The sequence below is a fragment of the Betta splendens genome, chromosome 22, assembly GCF_900634795.4.
Source record: "Betta splendens chromosome 22, fBetSpl5.4, whole genome shotgun sequence".
Classification (NCBI taxonomy): domain Eukaryota; kingdom Metazoa; phylum Chordata; class Actinopteri; order Anabantiformes; family Osphronemidae; genus Betta; species Betta splendens.
Window position 1 is genome coordinate 16,045,010 of NC_040900.2, and position 19,672 is coordinate 16,064,681.

A 19,672-nucleotide genomic window follows, 5' to 3' on the forward strand; every position below is an offset into this window, starting at 1 on the left:
TTCCTGCTTGCTTGAGTGGGCAGACATACGCACACACACAAATCACTGTTTCTATGACAACTGTGGGAGGGAAGGACGGTGTGATGGCTGAATGAGCTGCCACACAGCTCTCTAGTAATATGGCCATGTTGCTTAGCCTCCCTACTCCGTGACAACTTAGAGTGATGCCCAGGACACAGAGTCGGAGTTTTACATGCCTGGCATGTTCTCTACAGCCGCCACCCCTCTTAGTCTTAGTTATCACATAGAGACTGTGTCTGCTCCCTGACCACCTAAACTATACAAGTCACAAACAAATCAAAGAGGAGTGACTTACCAAAATTTAATAAACATCAAAACAGTTTCTCTTACAGAACAAAGTAACAGTAAGTTATTAAGTGTGCTTTATTAAATATCATATCTCTCTCATCTAAATCCTTGTTATTAAATGACTTGATAAGTGGCCATCCCATACATTAGATCTGTTCTGTCTCACTGAAACCTGGCTGCAGCCAGATGATTATGTCAGTTTAAATGAGTCAACTCCAGTGAGTCACATCAACTATCATGTTCCTAGAAGTAAAGGTCGAGGTGGAAGAGCAGCAGCAATTGATTTATTCTATAAACTCAGATTTATTAATTACTCCTAAACTCAAACATAGTTATAATTCATTTGAGAGTCTCACTCTGAGCCTTTATCACCCAGACTCTAAAAGTCAGAAGTCAGTTGTGTTTTGTATTGTTTATCGTCCTCCTGCTCCATATTCAGAGTTCTTAACTGAATTATTATCTGAATTAGTTCTTAGCACAGATAAAGTCATTGTAGTGGGCGACTTTAACATTCAAGTAGATGTTTACAGTAACTCTCTCAGCACTGCTTTTAACTCATTAATAGACACTATTGGTTTTACTCAACATGTAAATTAACCCACTCATCATTTTAACCATACCCTGGATCTTGTCCTGACAAATGGGGTTGAAACAAATAAATTAATAGTTCTTCCCAAAACCCTCTGACCATTTCTTATTAACTTTTGAATTTACCAGAATTAACCTTGCAGCAGCTGGAAAGGAATCTTACTATAGCAGATGTTTATGTAACAATGCTGTTGCCAGATTAAAGCAGATAATTCCATCATCTTTTGCCTCATTGTCTTGTAGCTACACAGAGAGGAACTCAGAGATCTGCAGCCTAAAGCACAGAACTCGACAACTAGAAGGGAAGCATGGAAGGACAGTCTAATAATATTAAAAAAAAAAACTTTGTGCTGCTAGGAAAACATATAATTCCTCTTTAATTGAGGAAAACAAAAACAGCTTTTTAGCACTGTAGCCAGGCTGACTAAGAGTCATAGCTGTGTTTAGCCTACTATTCCCTTAAATCTCATGAACCACTTTACTAATAAAATTATCCCTATAAGAGAAGACCTTCATCAGCGACTTCCTCTAAATAACAGAAATCACTGTCTAGATCCAACAACTTTTTTTAGACCCAATCCCAACCAGATTACTAATAGAAGTTGTACCTTTGATCAGTTTGTCCATATTAAATCAAATCAACCAATCTTTCCATATAGGCCTGTACCTGTACAGGCTGTGGTCAAACCTTTGATGAAGACCTTTGATAAAACCTACTCTGAACCCTGGAGAACTAGCCAACTATAAGCCCATTTCAAATTCACCCTTTATTTGTAAGATTCTTAAAAAAATCGTGCTGTTAAGGGAAAAATTGTGCCTTTGTGCTTTTCTTATCCAACACAGTCATTATGTGCTTTGTGACTGGTTAGGTTCAACACTGAACATTCTTTCACAAACAACTTATCTCTTGTGTCCTGTCGCACATCAAGTTTATACATCCGATGTTCTGTTTGATTGACTAATAGTTTATGGTCTGTGCTTGTCTTTTGCACCCCCGTCTCTGACTTCCCACCAGGCCCAAGGCCATAAAACCTGAGTGCATCTCATCTTTGAAGCTTGGTGTTCCTTCCTTTCTGATAACAAGACCCTGATGATGCATGTAAACATTCTCACATAAGGTGGCACGAACAATTTGATTGGTTCAGAGAGATATTTCACCAGGGCCAGGAAAGGGGTTAACTCACGACTCCCCGGCTGGTTTTTGGTTTGTTGATGTGCCCAATCAACATCCATGTTTTTGATATGCTTTCCCCATTATTTTAATTTTCCTTTATTTTTAAAATAAATCATACAAAAGGACAACTCTCTGATCTGCCTCTTTATGGAAAATTTCCACCACATTTTTTTGCGCCAAGAACAGGATCTGCTGCAGGTCGTCTGGCGGTGTGACCAGGGACGATACTCCCTGGTCGCTCAGCCTCCAAACCTCTACAGACATTCAGAGATGGGAGGACTGCTCACCCATCTGGATCTGGATCATCTGAATTGCCTCTGACGAGATCCAACAAACTCAAATTCAAACTGAAACTTGGCCTGGCCCGGTGAGAGAGATTTCTTTCTGTGGTGATTGATTTCATTTGGGGAAAAAAAAGAGATTGAAACTTTTTATTTTTAATATGGCTGAAACATTTCAACTAGTTGGGAAAACAAACGGTGGTGATGAGACGACGGTTGCTAAGGGAGTTTCGGGAGTACAGACAAGGATACAGATCTGAGCGCAGTCCAAACTGCGAGTGGGGAAATAAGTAAGACAGACCTACGTTCGCAGAGTGAAGTTTTTTCAAGATATGAGGGACACGGGTCGTAGGGGGGCGTTGAGAAAATACTTCAGGGTAGACCCTGTCGCCAGATCTGGTTGGTTCCAGGTTATTGGTTTCAAAAGGAGAATCGTTTAGTGTAAAGGACATACGCACCTTAAAAGAAAAATCAGACACAAAAGAACAAGAGATTTGAAAAAGCAAACTATCGAAACAAAACCTATAAAAGTAAAAAAAAAAAAAGATGATGAGGGATGAGAGTAACGGGAAAAAGTAGATAACATGTCTGTGGAAGAATGTGTCTGCATGCTGCCACCATGCACACACTAGAGATGGGAAGTTCGATTCTTTTAACTGACTTGGATCTTTAACTCTCAAACAGTAAAGTGAATGAATCATTTCAAGTCATTCGTTAATTTTGTTTATTTACAGCAGGCAGAGCTGTGGGCGTTGTAAAAATGGCTGTGGTTCTCAAACACTATATTCTGAAAACAACATGATTTGTTTCAGTAGACAAATTATAATCACAAAATGCCACAAACAATTTAAATCATGTGAAAACCTAGCAAATACGCACCACATTAACGTGGCTTATGTCCTGCATCTTCCCTGCCATTGTTGTTTAACAGCGTGACAGTCGCTTGGTAGCGGTCACATGTCAAATGAACGAACCAACAAACGATTCGTAAGGATCAGTAGGAACAAATCAGGAACGAACTGGAGCGCTTGCTGCTCGCTACAGAGCCTGTGCAGCCTGGCCGTCATGTGAAAAATGAACAAACAAACAATCCGTATGAATGAATCCTAAAAGAACTGTAGTACTTGCTGCTTGCCACAGAGCCTGAGCTGTGAACAACGAGATGATGATGATTCCATGTATACTGGGTGTCAAATATGAAAGTCAAATATCAGATCTAAATCATTTCCTTGTTTATCAGTCCACACAGCGCCGTAGCTGATCTACAGCTGTCACGTGACAAAAGATCCATAAGGATCCATACAAACAAACCAGGAGCAAACTGGAGAGCTTGCTGCCCGCACAAAGCCGGCGCGGCCTAGTTGTCACATGAAAAAAGAACGAATCCCCGAGGAAGGACGCTCAGTTGAGTGAGTCGTGAACAAATTAATTCTATTTCCATTGTTTCTGCTCTCTGCTCTCTCTATTCTGCAGAACTGATCGCAAATCTAGATCTGGACTCTTTTCCCACCGTCAGCAGAAGAACCGAAGGAGAAGAAGCTCCTGACCAACAAACGGAAGCTGGGGTGGTAGTTCTGATACCACAGCAGCTGACCACAGGATGGATGCCTCCCTGACTGCCACAACATCTGCAGCCATCACATTCTGGGCAGACTCACCAGCTACTACCAGTTCTGCGCTGTGAAACTATGATACATTGGATGGAAAAGGGAAGCGTGTGTGTCTGACACAGACACCTGCTTATGACAATCTTCAGCAAAGGAAAATAAGGAAAAGAAAAACAGCAGAGTGAGCTACATCTGCCGTCCTTGTAGACACTGGTTGAAACAACAACAACAACAGGAGAGGCTTTAGACATGATTGGCCCAATAGAGCTGCATCCGAGGATTCAGGAAATGTTGGTCATCAGTGTGGTCAGGAGGGGCATTGGAAGAAGAACTATGCCTTGCTATGTCAGGCTCCACCCGATGGGGCGTTCACGTCAAACTGATGGTTAGGGAAGGAGGAAGGTGATGGTTCCTTTTTATGTGACGTAGAAGACGCTACCACAATCACACACACGCACATTTCCACGCACACAATGAAGGAACATGCTTACAGGTGATGCACGCTCAATTGATCCAAATCTTTGCTCAATTTATCCAAATTCATGGTTATCTACATGCAATGAAGACTCGCTTTTGCTCAAAACATTCCACAAAGTGATTTTGAGAATGCTGTGGCTGAGTGCGGGCTGTAACTGTGGCCCTCATGCAGGCTGCATGACAGCTCATTTCCCCATGTGATACGACCTCCAGAGATGCTTCTGATCTGTCTTGTACGACACGTGTTTTCTGGTCCAGAGTTTGAGTTGAGTTTGATGATTACATAGACACTGACAAACTGACCTCAACTTTCCTGTTTTGGGATGAACACCTGTGTGCTTGCGATTTCTTTTACTAACGGACAAAAAGATTTTTGATGTTTATTTTACAGTGGTTTCCCTGTGGGCTGCACACAGATATGCTGTAGTTTGATCAGAGGATGTGAACCAGTGGTCATCACACCTACATCTTACCACAGAACATGTAAACAACAATACCCTCTGAAAGGAAGCCATAGATGGCATTACTGTAGACACCACTAAGCTACTGAAACATTGGATGCTACAGGCCACAAAGCGAGCTTGTCTAAATTACAGTTTGTATGTTTGTATAGACACAAGTTATTTTTCTGGGTCATTGCAATTACAGCTGATGGCAATCCATCTCACCCAAAAGAGTTGAAGCAATTCAAAACCTGCCTAAACTGGACACTTTTCTGGGCCTTTGTTCTTATTGTAGGAACTTCATTCCTAACTTTACTGTCTTTGAGGCCACATTCAGAGCTCTGAAGAAGGCATCTTCATCGTCCACTTCTTCTCGCTGACGAAATTCCACGGTGTCTACGAGCAGTGGCTGTGGCAGAGAAAGCCGTGCTGGCATCATGTGACATACCCCTGACGACGGCGAGCCTCACAACTGTGTTGGTGGCTTCACCTCCAGAGACCCTGCTTCAGGCAAATGTCAGGTTGGGTATGCAGTCTACACTTCTCATGCCGCCTGCCGTCTGGAAGTCTGAGGCTTTGCCAGGCCACAACTCTGCTCAGGCTGAAGAGTTGACTGCCAGTAAACTAGCAGAAGGAAAGTCGGTTACCATCTACACAAACTCCAGAGATGCTCTTGGTGTCTGGTGCTGGTGGTGCTCTGTGTAAGTTTGATTGCGAACCTATCTATCATAATAAGGTTGCTGCTTTGCTGGACATTGTTGTTCTGCTGCCCTCAGCTATTGCTGTTTGTAAATGTCCAATTAACACCGTCATTGACAACTTTGTTTCTGCCGGCTATGCAGCTGTAGACGCTGCTGTTGGGGGACCTTATCTGTATAATCTGTTATTAACAGAATTATTATTAAAGTCCCACATGCTCAAACAAAGGAGATACTGCGGCCTGCATGTAATGTCTTCATCCTGATAGTAGTGAGTGGAAACAAAGAGATTTCAAATTTTGAGCGCTAAAGCCAGGCGCAAGGCAGGGGAACCATACATGGCTCCCCCGCTGAGACGTCCGAACTCCCCGTTGATACAAGCGACAAACGGCGGACGAACTTGGACGTCAGCCATCCTGATTGGACCAAACAGTAGGACCAGCGTGACCGAAAACACGGTTATAAAAGCTGCCATGACCAAAGTCCCTTGTTCTCTCCACGACGAAACGCCAGACCTTCTCACCAGGAACAAGCAACCTTTGCTCTCCCCTTTCTCTCCGTCGCCTCTGTCCATCTGGAGCTTCCCTCTGCCCTGGCACGCCTGGAGCGGAATATAGCCACACGTGTTTGTGAGACTGCAAGCCTTGTTCGCGCTAGTCCCACTTCACACTCCTTTACACGCTTCTTTTCCTGTGAGCGCCAGACACGCGCTCCATTCAAAGGGGTCACTGGCACACGCAGCTTCCATGCAGCTGTGCCATCCCACCACGCCCCTAAAGGAGGGGTGCGCTCTCCCTCCTCCTCTTTACTTCCTTTTCTCTCACACACACACACACACACACACACACACACACACACACACACACACACACACACACACACACACACACACACACATATAAGTTCACTGGATAGCTCAATCGATAAAGTCGCTGGACTTGTATGTGGTTCCCGGTTCGAATCCCCATTAGAGCGAAGAAGCATCAAGTGTGGGTCCTTGGGCAAGACCCTTCAAGCTACCGCCTACCTCATAATGATGAGAGACAATGAGCCACATGAGATACCGGCTCAGACGTCGCCTCGCCCGGTCTAACAAGGTCTCTCAATGGAGGGTAATAACAGCAGAGCAGACCCACCAAGGCTGGAAAGGTATATGGGAAAGGAAGGCGTCACACAACAGTAATGCACAGTGGCTGGTGGATCTGAGGGAAGACCACAGCAACCTCAGAATCCAGTGACTATCGCAGTGGCCGACATCCAACAGAGAGTCTCAGGTATGAAAAACTGGACAGCACCCGGCCCTGACATGATCCACGCCTACTGGCTAAAGAAGCTCACTGCAATCCATGAGCGCCTGGCAGCACAAATGAACCAGCTGCTAAGGGATGGGACCCACCCTGAATGGCTAACCGAAGGGGGAACGATCCTGATAATGAAGGATCCCTCAAAGGGCACAGTCCCATCCAACTACCGGCCACTAACCTGCCTCTCCACAACAGCTGTACAACATCAATAGAACTCTAAGGGCCTTCATTGCAAACTCGATGAGGTTGTAGAGAACCACCCTTGAAGCCAACGGGAAGCCACTTGCCCAAGTATCCATCAAATGCGGCATATACCAAGGAGATGCACTATCCCCACTGCTGTTCTGCATAGGTCTGAACCCTCTTAGCCAAATAATAAACAAGACTGGCTATGGATACCGACTCCGAAACGGGGCGACCATAAGTCACCTCCTTTACATGGATGACATCAAGCTGTATGCCAAGAGCGAGCGAGACATCGACTCGCTGATCCACACCACCAGGATCTACAGCTTGGACATTTGGATGTCATTCGGACTCGAGAAATGTGGGAGGATGGTGACAAAGAGAGGCAAGGTAATCCACACAGGTCTCACACCCAGAAGGAACAATAGCAGACATTGAGGACAATTACAAGTACCTTGGAATACCACAGGCGAACGGCAACCTTGAACTGGCAACAAGTAATGCTGCAACAGCCAAATACCTCCAACGAGTAAGGCATGTCCTAAAAAGCCAGCTCAATGGCAAAAACAAATCCCGGGCAATAAACAGTTACGCCCTGCCAGTGATCGGATACCCTGCGGAAATAATAAGGTGGCCAAAGGAAGAGATACAGACCACAGATGTTAAGACACGAAAGCTCCTCACCATGCATGGAGGGTTCCACCCCAAATCCAGCACCCTGAGCCTATACGCTTGCCGCAAAGAAGGAGGCCGAGGATTAGTGAGTGTGAAAACCACTATCCGGGATAAACATCCAAGATCCATAAGTACATCAAGGATAAGGCCCCAACAGATGACGTGATGAGTGAATGTCTCAGGCAGATGCTGGAAGAGGGACCATCATGGAAGGACAAGTCCTTACATGGGATGTACCACCGGAACATAACTGAAGTAGCTGATCTCAACAAATCCTACCATTGCTTGAAAGGGCCGGGCTGAAAGACAGCACAGAGGCACTCATCCTGGCTGCACTGGAGCAGGCCCTGAGCACCAGAGCCATAGAGGCCCAGATCTACCACACCAGACAAGACCCAAGGTGTAGACTGTGCAAAGAGGCCACAGAGATGGTCCAGCACATAACTGCAGGGTGTAAGATGCTGGCAGGGAAAGCATACATGGAACACCAGAACCAAGTGACTGGCATAGTATACAGGAACATCTGCGCAGAGTATGGACTGGAAACCCCAAGGTCAAAGTGGGAAACACCTCCCAAGGTGGTAGAGAATGAGCGAGCCAAGATCCTGTGGGACTTCCAGATCTAGACAGACAGAATGGTAATGGCGAACCAACCAGACATTGTATCTCAGAACTGTGCCTATACTTGGTTTTTGACACTAACTATACAGGTCAGACACTAAAACTGCACCTTTAGGTTTTACCCTGGAATTGTGTCTTTGGGGCTAAAAATGGCTAAAAAAACTTCATCTTAATTATATAGTTATACTTGGACCGCCAGATTGAAAAGACAGATCTAGAAATTGAAATTCTCAAACAAAAGCTGGAGGTGGGTGTATAGTTACAGGTGAACTGTATGAATTATTGGAAGAATCATAAAATCTAACAATTGCCTTTGTAGGAAATGAAGAAAACCAAATAAATTATGATTTGCATTTATTCAGCTTCTTTTATTGGTGGTGGTGGTGGTGGTGGTGGTGATGGTTGATTAAGACATTATGGTAAATCATCTGACTGTCCTTCCATCCCGGTAGACATCTATGAACCTAAAGATTAAGGACCAGCTTTGGTCATGGCTGCGACCCGTCACGGGGTTAGGAGACCATAGGTGCAACATTAGGCATGTAAGCCACCTTAATTCTTCACAGAAGAAGATGACAACATAACACAGAGCGCAAGAGAGCAGTAATAGCTTCAGTTCTTTCGGTAGTGGAGTCCAAGCACATTTTTGATCCAGATTCTGACCCTGAAGGAAGTTGCTAAAGTCATTACACTTTGACTGGTGCAAGATGTGTCTCAATGGTAATGTCGCATTTACTTCAAAGCGACCAGTGACGTGCGGTCAGGGTAGGCAGGGGGTCAGCCTGGGCCACACCTCACCTGACAATTTCAATTATCTTAACATTTTCTGAGAAAAAATCCTTAAATCTGCACATTTCCTGATCTAATATGGCAAGAAACCGGAAGTGAGGCTTCAGCGAGAGGAGCCTCAGACCTGATGCTGAAACTGTCAGTAAATGGCCTGATACATCTGATCTTTATACTTTAGAATGAGTATGAATTGTGAAAAATAGTGTACATTTTACAGGTCAGGTCTCTTACCTTCAAAACCGAATATGTTCCTTTAAGTAAAATAGGAATGATGATAAAATGTGAAATGTGGCCAGTATTAATTTGCATTCTGAAAATTAAATACTGAAAAATACACACTTTTAAGGTATTATGATTGCAAAATCTGACTCCAGAGGACTTTGTGCCTCACCAGCTATGAACCTTACCACATGCTAGGGTTGGCGGATTGATCCTAATATCGATAATATTGATACCAACACTAGTATTGATATTAAATAATACCCCGACAAAAATATACTTTGGTTGAATTCTTACTCCTCCGCACTGCTGTAATTTTTTTCAAAGATGCAACCTAAATATCTTGTCTTTCTGCATCTCTAAGTTTGTGCAAGTGGCATGCCTGTGCACCGTATGCCAGAGCGAAGCCGACACACAGCAACACCCTACCTCCCTCCTTCTTGCTTTGAGATCTCATGTGACTCAGCAACTCGGGCCAGCAAAAAGAAAAAAAAACATGAGGAGGACACAAACGAAGAAGAGGGATGAAGCAGTGTGTGGTTATATTTACAATATTTTTTGCATTTTTCTATCTTTGATGGTTAATTATGATTACGTAATGAGCCTTTTTATTAACCTATGATTGATGGATTTCCATTAGCATATTCAGCTTTGCATCAGGTCTACTTTTAAACTATTGCAACTTTTAGCTTTCTGTTTCTTAAGCATATAGATGTTGTCCAAGTCATTTCTAAATAAATGCACCAATCTATATATTTAGCCTTAATAGCACTATATTTGCTGTTGTTTCATAGTTCAATTATGTTTATTTAATAAGACTATTTTAAAGTTTAGGTCTTAAACATACACACACCTCCTTGAAATTCTTTCAAAATAAAAGCACCAGTACAAATCTTTGGCTTTTATAGCACCATTTCTGCCTTTGAAAGGTTAACTAAGACTAGGCAATAACACTATTTCATAGTTTAGCAATTAGGCACACACAACTTCTCCAAATTCTTAAAACAATAAAAGCACCAATTTTCTTCTTCAGCTTTAATAGCGCTATTTTTGCTTTTGAATACGTAAATCTGACTAGTATATGAGACTACTTTACTTCTTAGCAATTACCTTCACATGCTTCCTCCATATCCTTTCAAAATAAAAGCACTAATCCAGATTTCTAGCTAAAAACAGCAATATTTCTGATTTCAACTAGTTTATTATGACTATTTAATATGACTATTTTACTGTTTAGCGAAGACTTGCGCATGCTTCCTCCAATGCTCCAACTTTCCTAAATTTAAAATTCAACTACTTCCTTTGCAGCTACTCAGCTGTTTTAAATGTTTCCACAACTGTTTTCCAACTTTCAGCTATTCTTTCCAGTGTTGGACTATTTAGCCATTTTAAAACACTGAGCTTCTGTTGTGAGTCAGCTTCCAGACAGCCAGAGGGCACTCTGGCTCACGTGGCATTAAGGCCCTCTTGGTTGGTTCTTTGTTTTTTCATTTCCTGTCATGTCATGTCCTGTTATTAGGTTAATTAGAATCACCTGTTTTAGTAAGTATTTAAGTTTCTGGTTTGGGTACAGTCTTTGTTGGTGCATTACTCGTTACGTACTACTTGTTACGTGTTGCAGTGTCGTCGTGCTCTTGTGCTCTGTCCAGGTTTGTGTGTTTGTTCACTGTTTGTGTTGGATACTGTTGTTTGCATGTTTTGTGTTTAGTATGGCTACTTAGTTTCCTGCTCTGCAGTGATCTTTTGTCTTACCTGTGAGTTATATGTGTTAGTTTGCATTTTTTGTTTCTGGCTTATCCTGCAGTCGCAGCGTCCTTAGTTTGTATTGTTCTCAGTCTGTATGTTCTATTTATTTATTAAATCACTTATTGTCAGTCCTGTCTGTGGGTTGTGCATTTGGGTCCTCCCTCCAGTTTAGTTTGAAGGCCTTTGTAGCCTGTTCCCCACTCATAGTGAGTGTTTTTCTAAATACAGTTCAGTCCAGTTTGACCCTTGTCCGTAACAGAATGCACCAACCATTTGGACCCAGCCGACCCTTTTCTTTTTGTTTTTCCCCGGTTAGTGTAGTGGAGCGCTACTGTAGGGGTAGTCTGTGTTAGCACTATAGCTTGTCTTGTTTGTGAGGCTGTGTGTTTGTGTTCACTGGGTGCTTGTCTTGTTTTCGTGCTTGTACGACTTGTTTAGTTTGTCTGTGTGTGTGTAACCAGTTCGAGTTCAGTGCCATGGATCCAGCAAGACCAGATCTGTCCCCACACTTTTTGATGCGCTACGGGGTCATATTGAAAGCAGGCACTGAAGCTCCTAGGCCGGAGGCCAGGTCAGGAGCAGTCGAGCTGCTGGATGACATTTTGTGGGAGGAACCCTGGTTGTTTGAGTTCCCGGGTGTGGCAAAGCTGTGGGTTGAGGTGGGTGCGATGCGCGATGAGCTACAACGCGCACTATTTTGCCCCCCTCTTCCAGACTCGGGGTTTCGTTTTTGTACCGGGCCCCCAGACTTCCATGGACAGTCGCTCATCTCCAGCTCGTGGGTTGGCGCAAAGATGGGCGTCCCTGATTCGGCTTGCACAACGAACTTCACTGCGTCTGTTGCACAGCCCCCGAGACGTCAGCGTTCAAGGCGGAGGACGCTGCGCTCGACGAGACAGCAATGGAGGGCTGCTGTTCTCGCTCCTCCAGACCGGCACTTGGAGGACCAAGTGTTGGAGCCCGCTGGCCGTCGGCCGGCAACCGTGTTAGCGGGAGACCCTCTTACCCAGCGCTCTTGGGAGGGAGCACTGGATGGGGAGTCACAGCGTGAGGATGCCGCTGTTCAGACTCCTACACCTGCACCAAGGCACTTCCATGAGGAAGCGTCGACGGGTGCAGATCGGCAGTTCACTACTGCTGTGCCAACTCCACGGTCCCAGCGTTTGGAGGAGACGCAGGGCGTGGAAATACAGCGGGGCAGTCCCGTTGCACAACATCTGGTTCTGGTTTCGGCCCCTCGGCGTGGAACGTCAACGCCGCAGCCGAACCTCCCAGTACCTGCACCACGGTGCCATAAGGTGGTGGCGCCGTTCAGTGCGATTCAGCGCGACAGCACATCAGCTGTTGCCTTCACCTCGTCGTGTTAGGCCCCGGTTCCGACTCCACGTCTGGTTTCGTCTCTGGCTCCGGTTCCGGCTCCACGTCTGGTTTCGTCTCCGGTTCCGGCTCCACGTCTGGCTTCGTCTCTGGCTCCGGTTCCGGCTCCACGTCTGGTTTCGTCTCTGGCTCCGGTTCCGGCTCCACGTCTGCCCTCCAAGAAGGGCGCTTCTCTGAGGGTGGGGCTGCTTCTTGTTTCCCCGATGGCAGCACGGCGTGAGGTTCCTGTCGCCAAGCCACGTTTGACCCTTGAGGTTCCTGGTGGTCCAGTGGAGGCCACGTTTCGTCGCGGTGGTCCAAAGAGGACACCGTTGGTTCCTGTTCGTCGCGGTGGTCCAAAGAGGATGCCGTTGGTTCCTGTTCGTCGCGGTGGTCCAAAGAGGACGCCGTTGGTTCCTGTTCGTCGCGGTGGTCCAAAGAGGACGCCGTTGGTTCCCGTTTGTCGTCGCGGTGGTCCATGGAAGACGCCGCTGGTTCCCGTTCGTCGTTGCGGTGGTCCAAGGAGGATGCCGTTGGTTCCCGTTCGTCGTCGCGGTGGTCCAAGGAGGATGCCGCTGGTTCCTGTTCGTCGTCGCGGTGGTCCAAGGAGGACGCCGCTGGTTCCCGTTCGTCGTCTTGGTGGTCCACAAGGGGCCTTAGGGCTCATGGGGGCTATGCCACCTTCATTGCATTCTTCAGCAATGCATTGAGCATGGAAGCATTCAACTGTGCCTTTTATTTTGAAAGAACTTAACACTAGAACTACTAAGGGACGTACACCTTTACATATACCCCTAACTACGGCTGGGTGATCACTTGTCCGCCACGCTCCACCTGGCACCCTGCCAAGAGCCGCTTTTGTTACGTAAAGAGGGCCATCACCGACGCACTGTGCGGGGTGGGACGCATGGGCTCGCTGACCCTGCTGCTGCCTGCAAGGCAGAGCAGGGTTCCTACTCAGGTTCCTATGAGTCTATGAGTGACATCCACTGCTACAATGTTCAACCGCTATGTGCTTGGATTTACAACGTGAAAGGACGAGTGTCATTGTTGCGGTCTCAACGAAGGAAGCAATGAAAAACATCAACAATACAATAAGACAGTTTTGCTTCTTTGCTTATTTACAAAAAACTAAATAAAGTTCACACATTATTTCACTGTAACGTTACTAAAAATTGCAGAAAAGACGACAGTACACCGCTCACCCGTCTAGTTTTAACAAATGTGCAATTAAAAATATAATATAAACCAAAAAACGCTTGAAAGCGTTTCGGTTTTATATTCCATTTATTTCGTTATTTCCCCTTTCACCAGTACCACATAATAAGTCATCACAGACCTACAGCCATGTTTCACCAGCCGCTTTCGGCAGTGAGTCATAGACGGACGTTGTTCTGCCCGCTTTCATGTAGACACGGAACTCTTCACAGTTTTTTTAAACGTAGATTTTGTTAATTTCGTTATTCATTTACAACAACATGCAAATGCTAAAAATTACTGAAAAGATGACAGTACACCCATCTAGTTTGGGTGAACAGAAAACGCTTGAAAGCGTTTCCGTTTTATATTCCGTTTATTTCGTTATTTCCCCTTTCACCTGTAACACATAAAGTCATTGCAGAGCTACAGCCATGTTCCTACAAATTTAACCAGCTGTTTATTTCGTTATTCCCTCTTTCATGTCCGTCTGTTGAATGAAAGTGGGCGTGGCCATCCACGTCCCAGAGCGGTGACACTGGGGGATGGGAAACACGCATCAACACGCAGGACAAAGATCTGCGTTTCTCTGCTGCTGCAGCCTCGGCTGCGTTGGGTTGTTAGTGTCCCTTTCACCTGTACCATATGAAATGTGTTCCTACGAAGTTGATCAGCTGCTTTCAGAATCGTTTTTATTCACCGGGTTTATTTTTATTTACAAAATATAAACAGAAAACGCTTGAAACGTTTCCGTTTTATATTCCGTTTACTTCATTATTTTTATTTACAAAAAATCCCAAACGCTTTGCACTGTAACGTCACTAAGAATTAGGAAAAAGACAGTACACCCATCTAGTTTTAACAAATGTGCAATAAAAAATTTAAACAGAAAACGCTTGAAAGCGTTTCAGTTTTATATTTCCGTTTATTTCGTTATTTTCCCTTTCACCTGTACCACATAAAGTCATTGCAGAGCTACAGCCATGTTCCCAAGAGGTTTCGCTTTCAGCGTGACACACGCATGGACGTTGTTCTGCCCGCTTTCATGTAGACACAAAACTCATCAAAGTAAAAGAGCTCAGAGCAGCATTTGCAATTACATGTATATTAATAACGAAATGAACGGAATGTAAAGTAAAATGCTTTATAGAGTTTGGTGTCTACATAAAAGCGGCTGGTCAACTTTGTCAACATGTGGCTCCAGTAAGTGGGGGAATAACGGCCCAAAGCAACAGGCTGAAAGAGGAACACAGGTCTTTGTCCTGTATGTTGATGCGCCCAGCCCCCACAGTCAGCGCTTACCTTTGCTACGGGACTGATAGCCCCGCCCACTTTTATTTATCAGACAGATATGAAAGTGGGGATAACGAAATAAACGGGATGTAATGTAAAACGCTTTCAAGAATTTTGTCTACATCAAAGCGGGCAAATCACATGTGAACGTTTTAATTTTTTTGTAAATAAAAATAATGTTTGCCCAGTTCAAACCTGGGGAATAAAAACGATTCTGATAGCAGCTTAAGATCAACTTAGCAGGAACACATTTCATGTGGTAGAGGTGAAAGGGACACTAACAACCCAACGCAGCCGAGGCTGTAGCAGCAGAGAAACGCAGATCTTTGTCCCGCGTGTTGATGAGCGTTTCCCCTTCCCCAGTGTCACCGCTCTGTTACGTGGATGGCCACGCCCACTTTCATTCAACAGACGGACATGAAAGAGGGAATAACGAAATAAACATCTGGTTAACTTCGTAGGAACATGGTTGTAGCTCTACAATGACTTTATGTGTTACAGGTGAAAGCAGTAATAACTTAATAAACGGAATATAAAAAACGTTTTCAAGCGTTTTCTGTTTATATTTTTTATTGCACATTTGTTAAAACTTGATGAGTGTACTGTCATCTTTTCTGTAATTTTTGATGACGTTACAGTGCAAACAATATTTGAACTAGTTTTTTTTGTAAATAAATAAAGCTTCGCCACATTTGAGAAGGATCTAAAACTGTCTTATTGTATTATTGATGATGATATCTTATTGCTTCCTTCGGTGAGACCGTAACAGTGACACTCGTCCTTTCACGTTGTAAATCCAAACACAGCGGTTGAACATTGTAACAGTGGATGTCACTCATAGACTCATAGGAACTGTGCAGCCTTGCAGACAGGAGCAGGGTCAGCAAGCCCACGCAACCCACCACCTAGAGTGCGTCAGTGATGGCCCTCTTTACCTAACAAAGGCAGCTGTTAACAGATGATTCAGGGTCTCAGCTAGCCGAGCAGATCATTTGACCACCTTCTAGTGGGAATGGGTATATTTAGAAAACCCAGTAGTTCTAGTGTTAATCTAAATCTTTTGCTTTAATAGCACTATTTTTGCTTTTGAATGATAAATTATGACTATTTAACGACTATTTTATAGTTTAGTAATCACTCACACACATTATTTTCCACGCTAAATAATGCTAAAGAATTATACCTTGATGTTTCAATAAGGTGTCTGTAACTTTTTATGCCAAAAACCCACACAGCCCGTCTGAAAACGTCTGTTAAAGCTCTCGTCCACAGCGCTCTGTTTTAGGGGTGTGTCGCAAGCCAAGTTGTTCGCCACATCTAGGAAACGCATAGCCGTGACCAGTTGAAGTGGTTACACTTCAAGTGGTTACACTTCAACTGGCACAAGGTATGTCTCAATGGCAATTTCTCATTTCGTTTAATTTATTGATTTATATAATATGCATCTTGATTAGCGTCTGCTGACGGTAATAGTGACGGTTGTCAATAGCATATGCAGCCTGAATTAATAGAATTTACTATAGACTAAAATAAAATAAATAGACTGAAATAGACTATTCATAACAGGATTATAACTTAGTCTTGTGGCTCAGGGCAGTGTTTCCTGAGGGACAAGGCACCTACAGTCGTAGCACTTAAAAGTGTCAAAGGTAATCCGTTTTCAAACTCACCTTGTTTTTAATGCGTTGGAGCGTGTGTTACATCTTTTTTGGCCTGTAGGTGGTGAATTGTACTATGTTATATGGGCCCGTGTAGAGTTACCTGACAATGTCTTGGTGGTGTAGTGGTTAGTGTATTGGTTAACAGTCTTGACCTGTCAGTTTTTCGTCTCGGGTTAGAATCTCGGTGGGAGCAGTAGTTGTAATTACTGAACAATCAGCGTTGTTATCTCGTTTTTATATTTTGGCCTACAAGATAGTAAAAAATGACTAATAGGGCCGGCTGCCTGTATTATTTAGCAGGCGATTATAATATTTAGTATAGTAGTATTTCCAAATTATAGCAGTTCAAAACCGAAATAAGCAGCTGAATGCTTAGACAGACCGAGTGCGCGTTCCCACAGACAGCGTTTGATTTTATTATATTATTCATGCGGGAGAATCAGATGTCACAAATAAATCTGAGCGACTCCGAAATTTTGCCGACTTTGAAAGCTCTGGTAAATAAATAAGTTTTACGAAGCGTCCGCAGTCTGTGGCGTTCTCATGTGCTCTGGGAGAGCGTTCCACAGACTTGTTGCAGCTGAGCAAATTGTCCGATCTCTTCTTGAGTTTTGTCTTCAGCTATATAAGTGTAAAGCAGTCCTTATTAATCATGCAGAATCAATATATGCAGAACAAACAACTTGCTGCATTAATGAGTCGGAGATCTGCTGACTCCTGGTGTTCTGGCATACCATAGAGAGTTTAATACAATTTACAATTTTTATTTAAATTTACCTGCTGACCGAGTAGTGACAAGATGTTAACAATTCTCTGTGCCAATATGGAGTAGGGGAAAGGAATGTGAAGTTTGCTTTAGCGACTGTGAACCAACATCAGATGCCGGCGCAGAGCGAGTTCCAAATCCACCGTGTTGCCTGTGTAATAAAAGTTTGTTTTCCTGCAGATATTGTGAATAATGTCATTCCAGTAAAGTAAAATGTTGGAGCTTCCGTTTAAAGGACATTGGCTATATCTTACTGGTTTAACTGTTGGTTAAAAACCTCACTGCTGATATAAGTTATATAAGTTGGTGCTGGGCTTGGCTTCTCTGCTAATAAAGTCTTTCAGCAGATGCCATACTAGCTCTATGGGGCTCAGATCAAGGGATTCCGCCGGTGTGCGCACCCAGTTGATTCCTTCCGCCTCCAGACAGGCTCTTGCAGGGACATGTTTGGGTTCGTTGTCCTGGAAAAAATGATGTCGCGTTCCAAAACACTTTCTTATGTATGGCCCCACTATGCGTTTGATTATGGACTCCTCGAAAATAATCATGGGTCCTGGTCCCCAGAAATCATTTCCCAAACATGGAGTTTGAGGGGATGTTTAGGTCGCAGTTTGGAAATCAACCTCTATCCACTGCTGAGCCTGTCTCAGTCACACTTCTTTGTGGTGTTTGCGTATCATCGGACAAAACTCTGTTTTGGTGAACTTCCATCCCAACCTTCTGCGGGCGTAGCGTATGGAGGTCTGGCTGATGTTCGCTTCATAATCTGATAGCAGGATCTTTTGCAAATCTCTGGCCACTAACTTCTTAGTGAGGTCATCTTTGACAGCCTTAACATGGCTAGAAAGACAAAGAGCACGCATGTCAATGAAAGCAGTCTTGGACCTCGACGCGTCTACAGATCCTTAAAAAATGCCTAGACAGAAGGACTTACAACCCTTCTATGGGAAAACCACCGGACTAAAAAGAAAGGTACATTTCAGCCAAACTTACTTATTGAGTGAGTGCAATGAAATTTAATTTTCGTTTTTATTCCGTAATTTAATAATATCTTGTCCTTCTGCATTCTCAGTGGGCTGTATCAGCAGCAAAAGTCGTCTCAAAAGTCCGGCTTGTGAAAAAAAAAATTGGTAAGTTTGATACATTATTTCCGTTTCACTTGTTTCACTTAAGATATTAATCTAGCCTGACGTTCTACAATTATGTGCTAATATGTTCTCTTCTAATCGATAGGACGCCATATGTGACGAAGAGATCCCTGCGCCCTCCACAGTGATGGATGCTGTGGAAGGGCTGGTGAAGCAGACTTCGGAAGCACAGCGACGGACCGCGATGCAGACAGTGGAAGGGCAGACCTTGGAAGCAGAGCGACAAGCTATTAAGCAGATGATGAACGGGCTGCTGAGGCAAAGCTTGAGGCAGAGCGACTATACAGAGATTATACAGGAGCAATTTTCAAGATTGAGAGAGGAATAGGTTGTATCTTCCACCAAGTGCACCTGTGACCATCGCCAAAGAAGGAGGCAACTTTGGAGTGACAACCATTCTCAGGATGACTTTTCTGCCCTTCAGCTGTCATTGTCACCCATGGCATCTGGTTCGCATCTGCCCATCAATACCCCATCCCAAATAATTCGTTCTTGCACGCCAGCACAAGCGGACACTGCCAGCCCAACAATTCTCTCTGACATAGTCTTGCAAACAGTGGAACTGGATGTAGAAGTAAAGATTTTTAATGAGGCTAAACACAAAGACGGCCATCCACGTTCGGACGACTATGCGGCCAGAATGTTTATGCATCTTGTGGACTTCACCACGTACTTTTCCTGGGTTCACAAGGTGAACTGCAAAGGCTCAGATGGAAAGCAAGGAGTCCCAAATAACATTCTGCGGAAGGTCAAAGAGCACGTTATGTACCAGTACTCCTCAATTACGCAGAATGATTGGAAAGACATAAGAGTTCGCATACACGAAAGACTGTGGAACCCGCGGAATCGAATCCCAGGAGTACTGGGGGCTGCTTTTAGACATGCAGCAGTACTGTTTAGTTTGACTGTAGTTTACAATTGCAAAACAAAAATTGTTAAAAAAATGTAAATTAAATTTCACTGATGAAGTTCTTGATTTAATTACTCTTGCCTGCATTTGCACATGCATACATTTCTGGTCATGCCCTGTCTGGATACATCATTGGTCATTCGGGCTCTTACGTTTCATTCAGAGTCAGAGCAAACTATAGGTCATTGCGGTCTGTGTAAATTTAACGAGTTTGGTTTCTCCAC

General features: G+C 44.1%; 1 protein-coding gene across 3 annotated transcripts in view; it reads right to left on the bottom strand.

The window, feature by feature from the left end:
• The window catches only part of eipr1 (EARP complex and GARP complex interacting protein 1), a 101,996-nt gene that overhangs the window by 24,625 nt on the left and 57,699 nt on the right, over positions 1-19,672 (bottom strand). Inside the window, exon 8 of one of the 3 annotated variants that reach the window (XM_055505670.1) lies at positions 319-18,230. The exons of the other annotated variants lie outside the window; for them this stretch is intronic. Coding sequence (XP_055361645.1) covers positions 18,041-18,230 — 190 coding nt within the window. The 3' untranslated portion in view covers positions 319-18,040. Of the gene's footprint in view, positions 1-318; positions 18,231-19,672 lie in introns of those variants that run through there. 3 annotated transcript variants of the gene reach the window in all.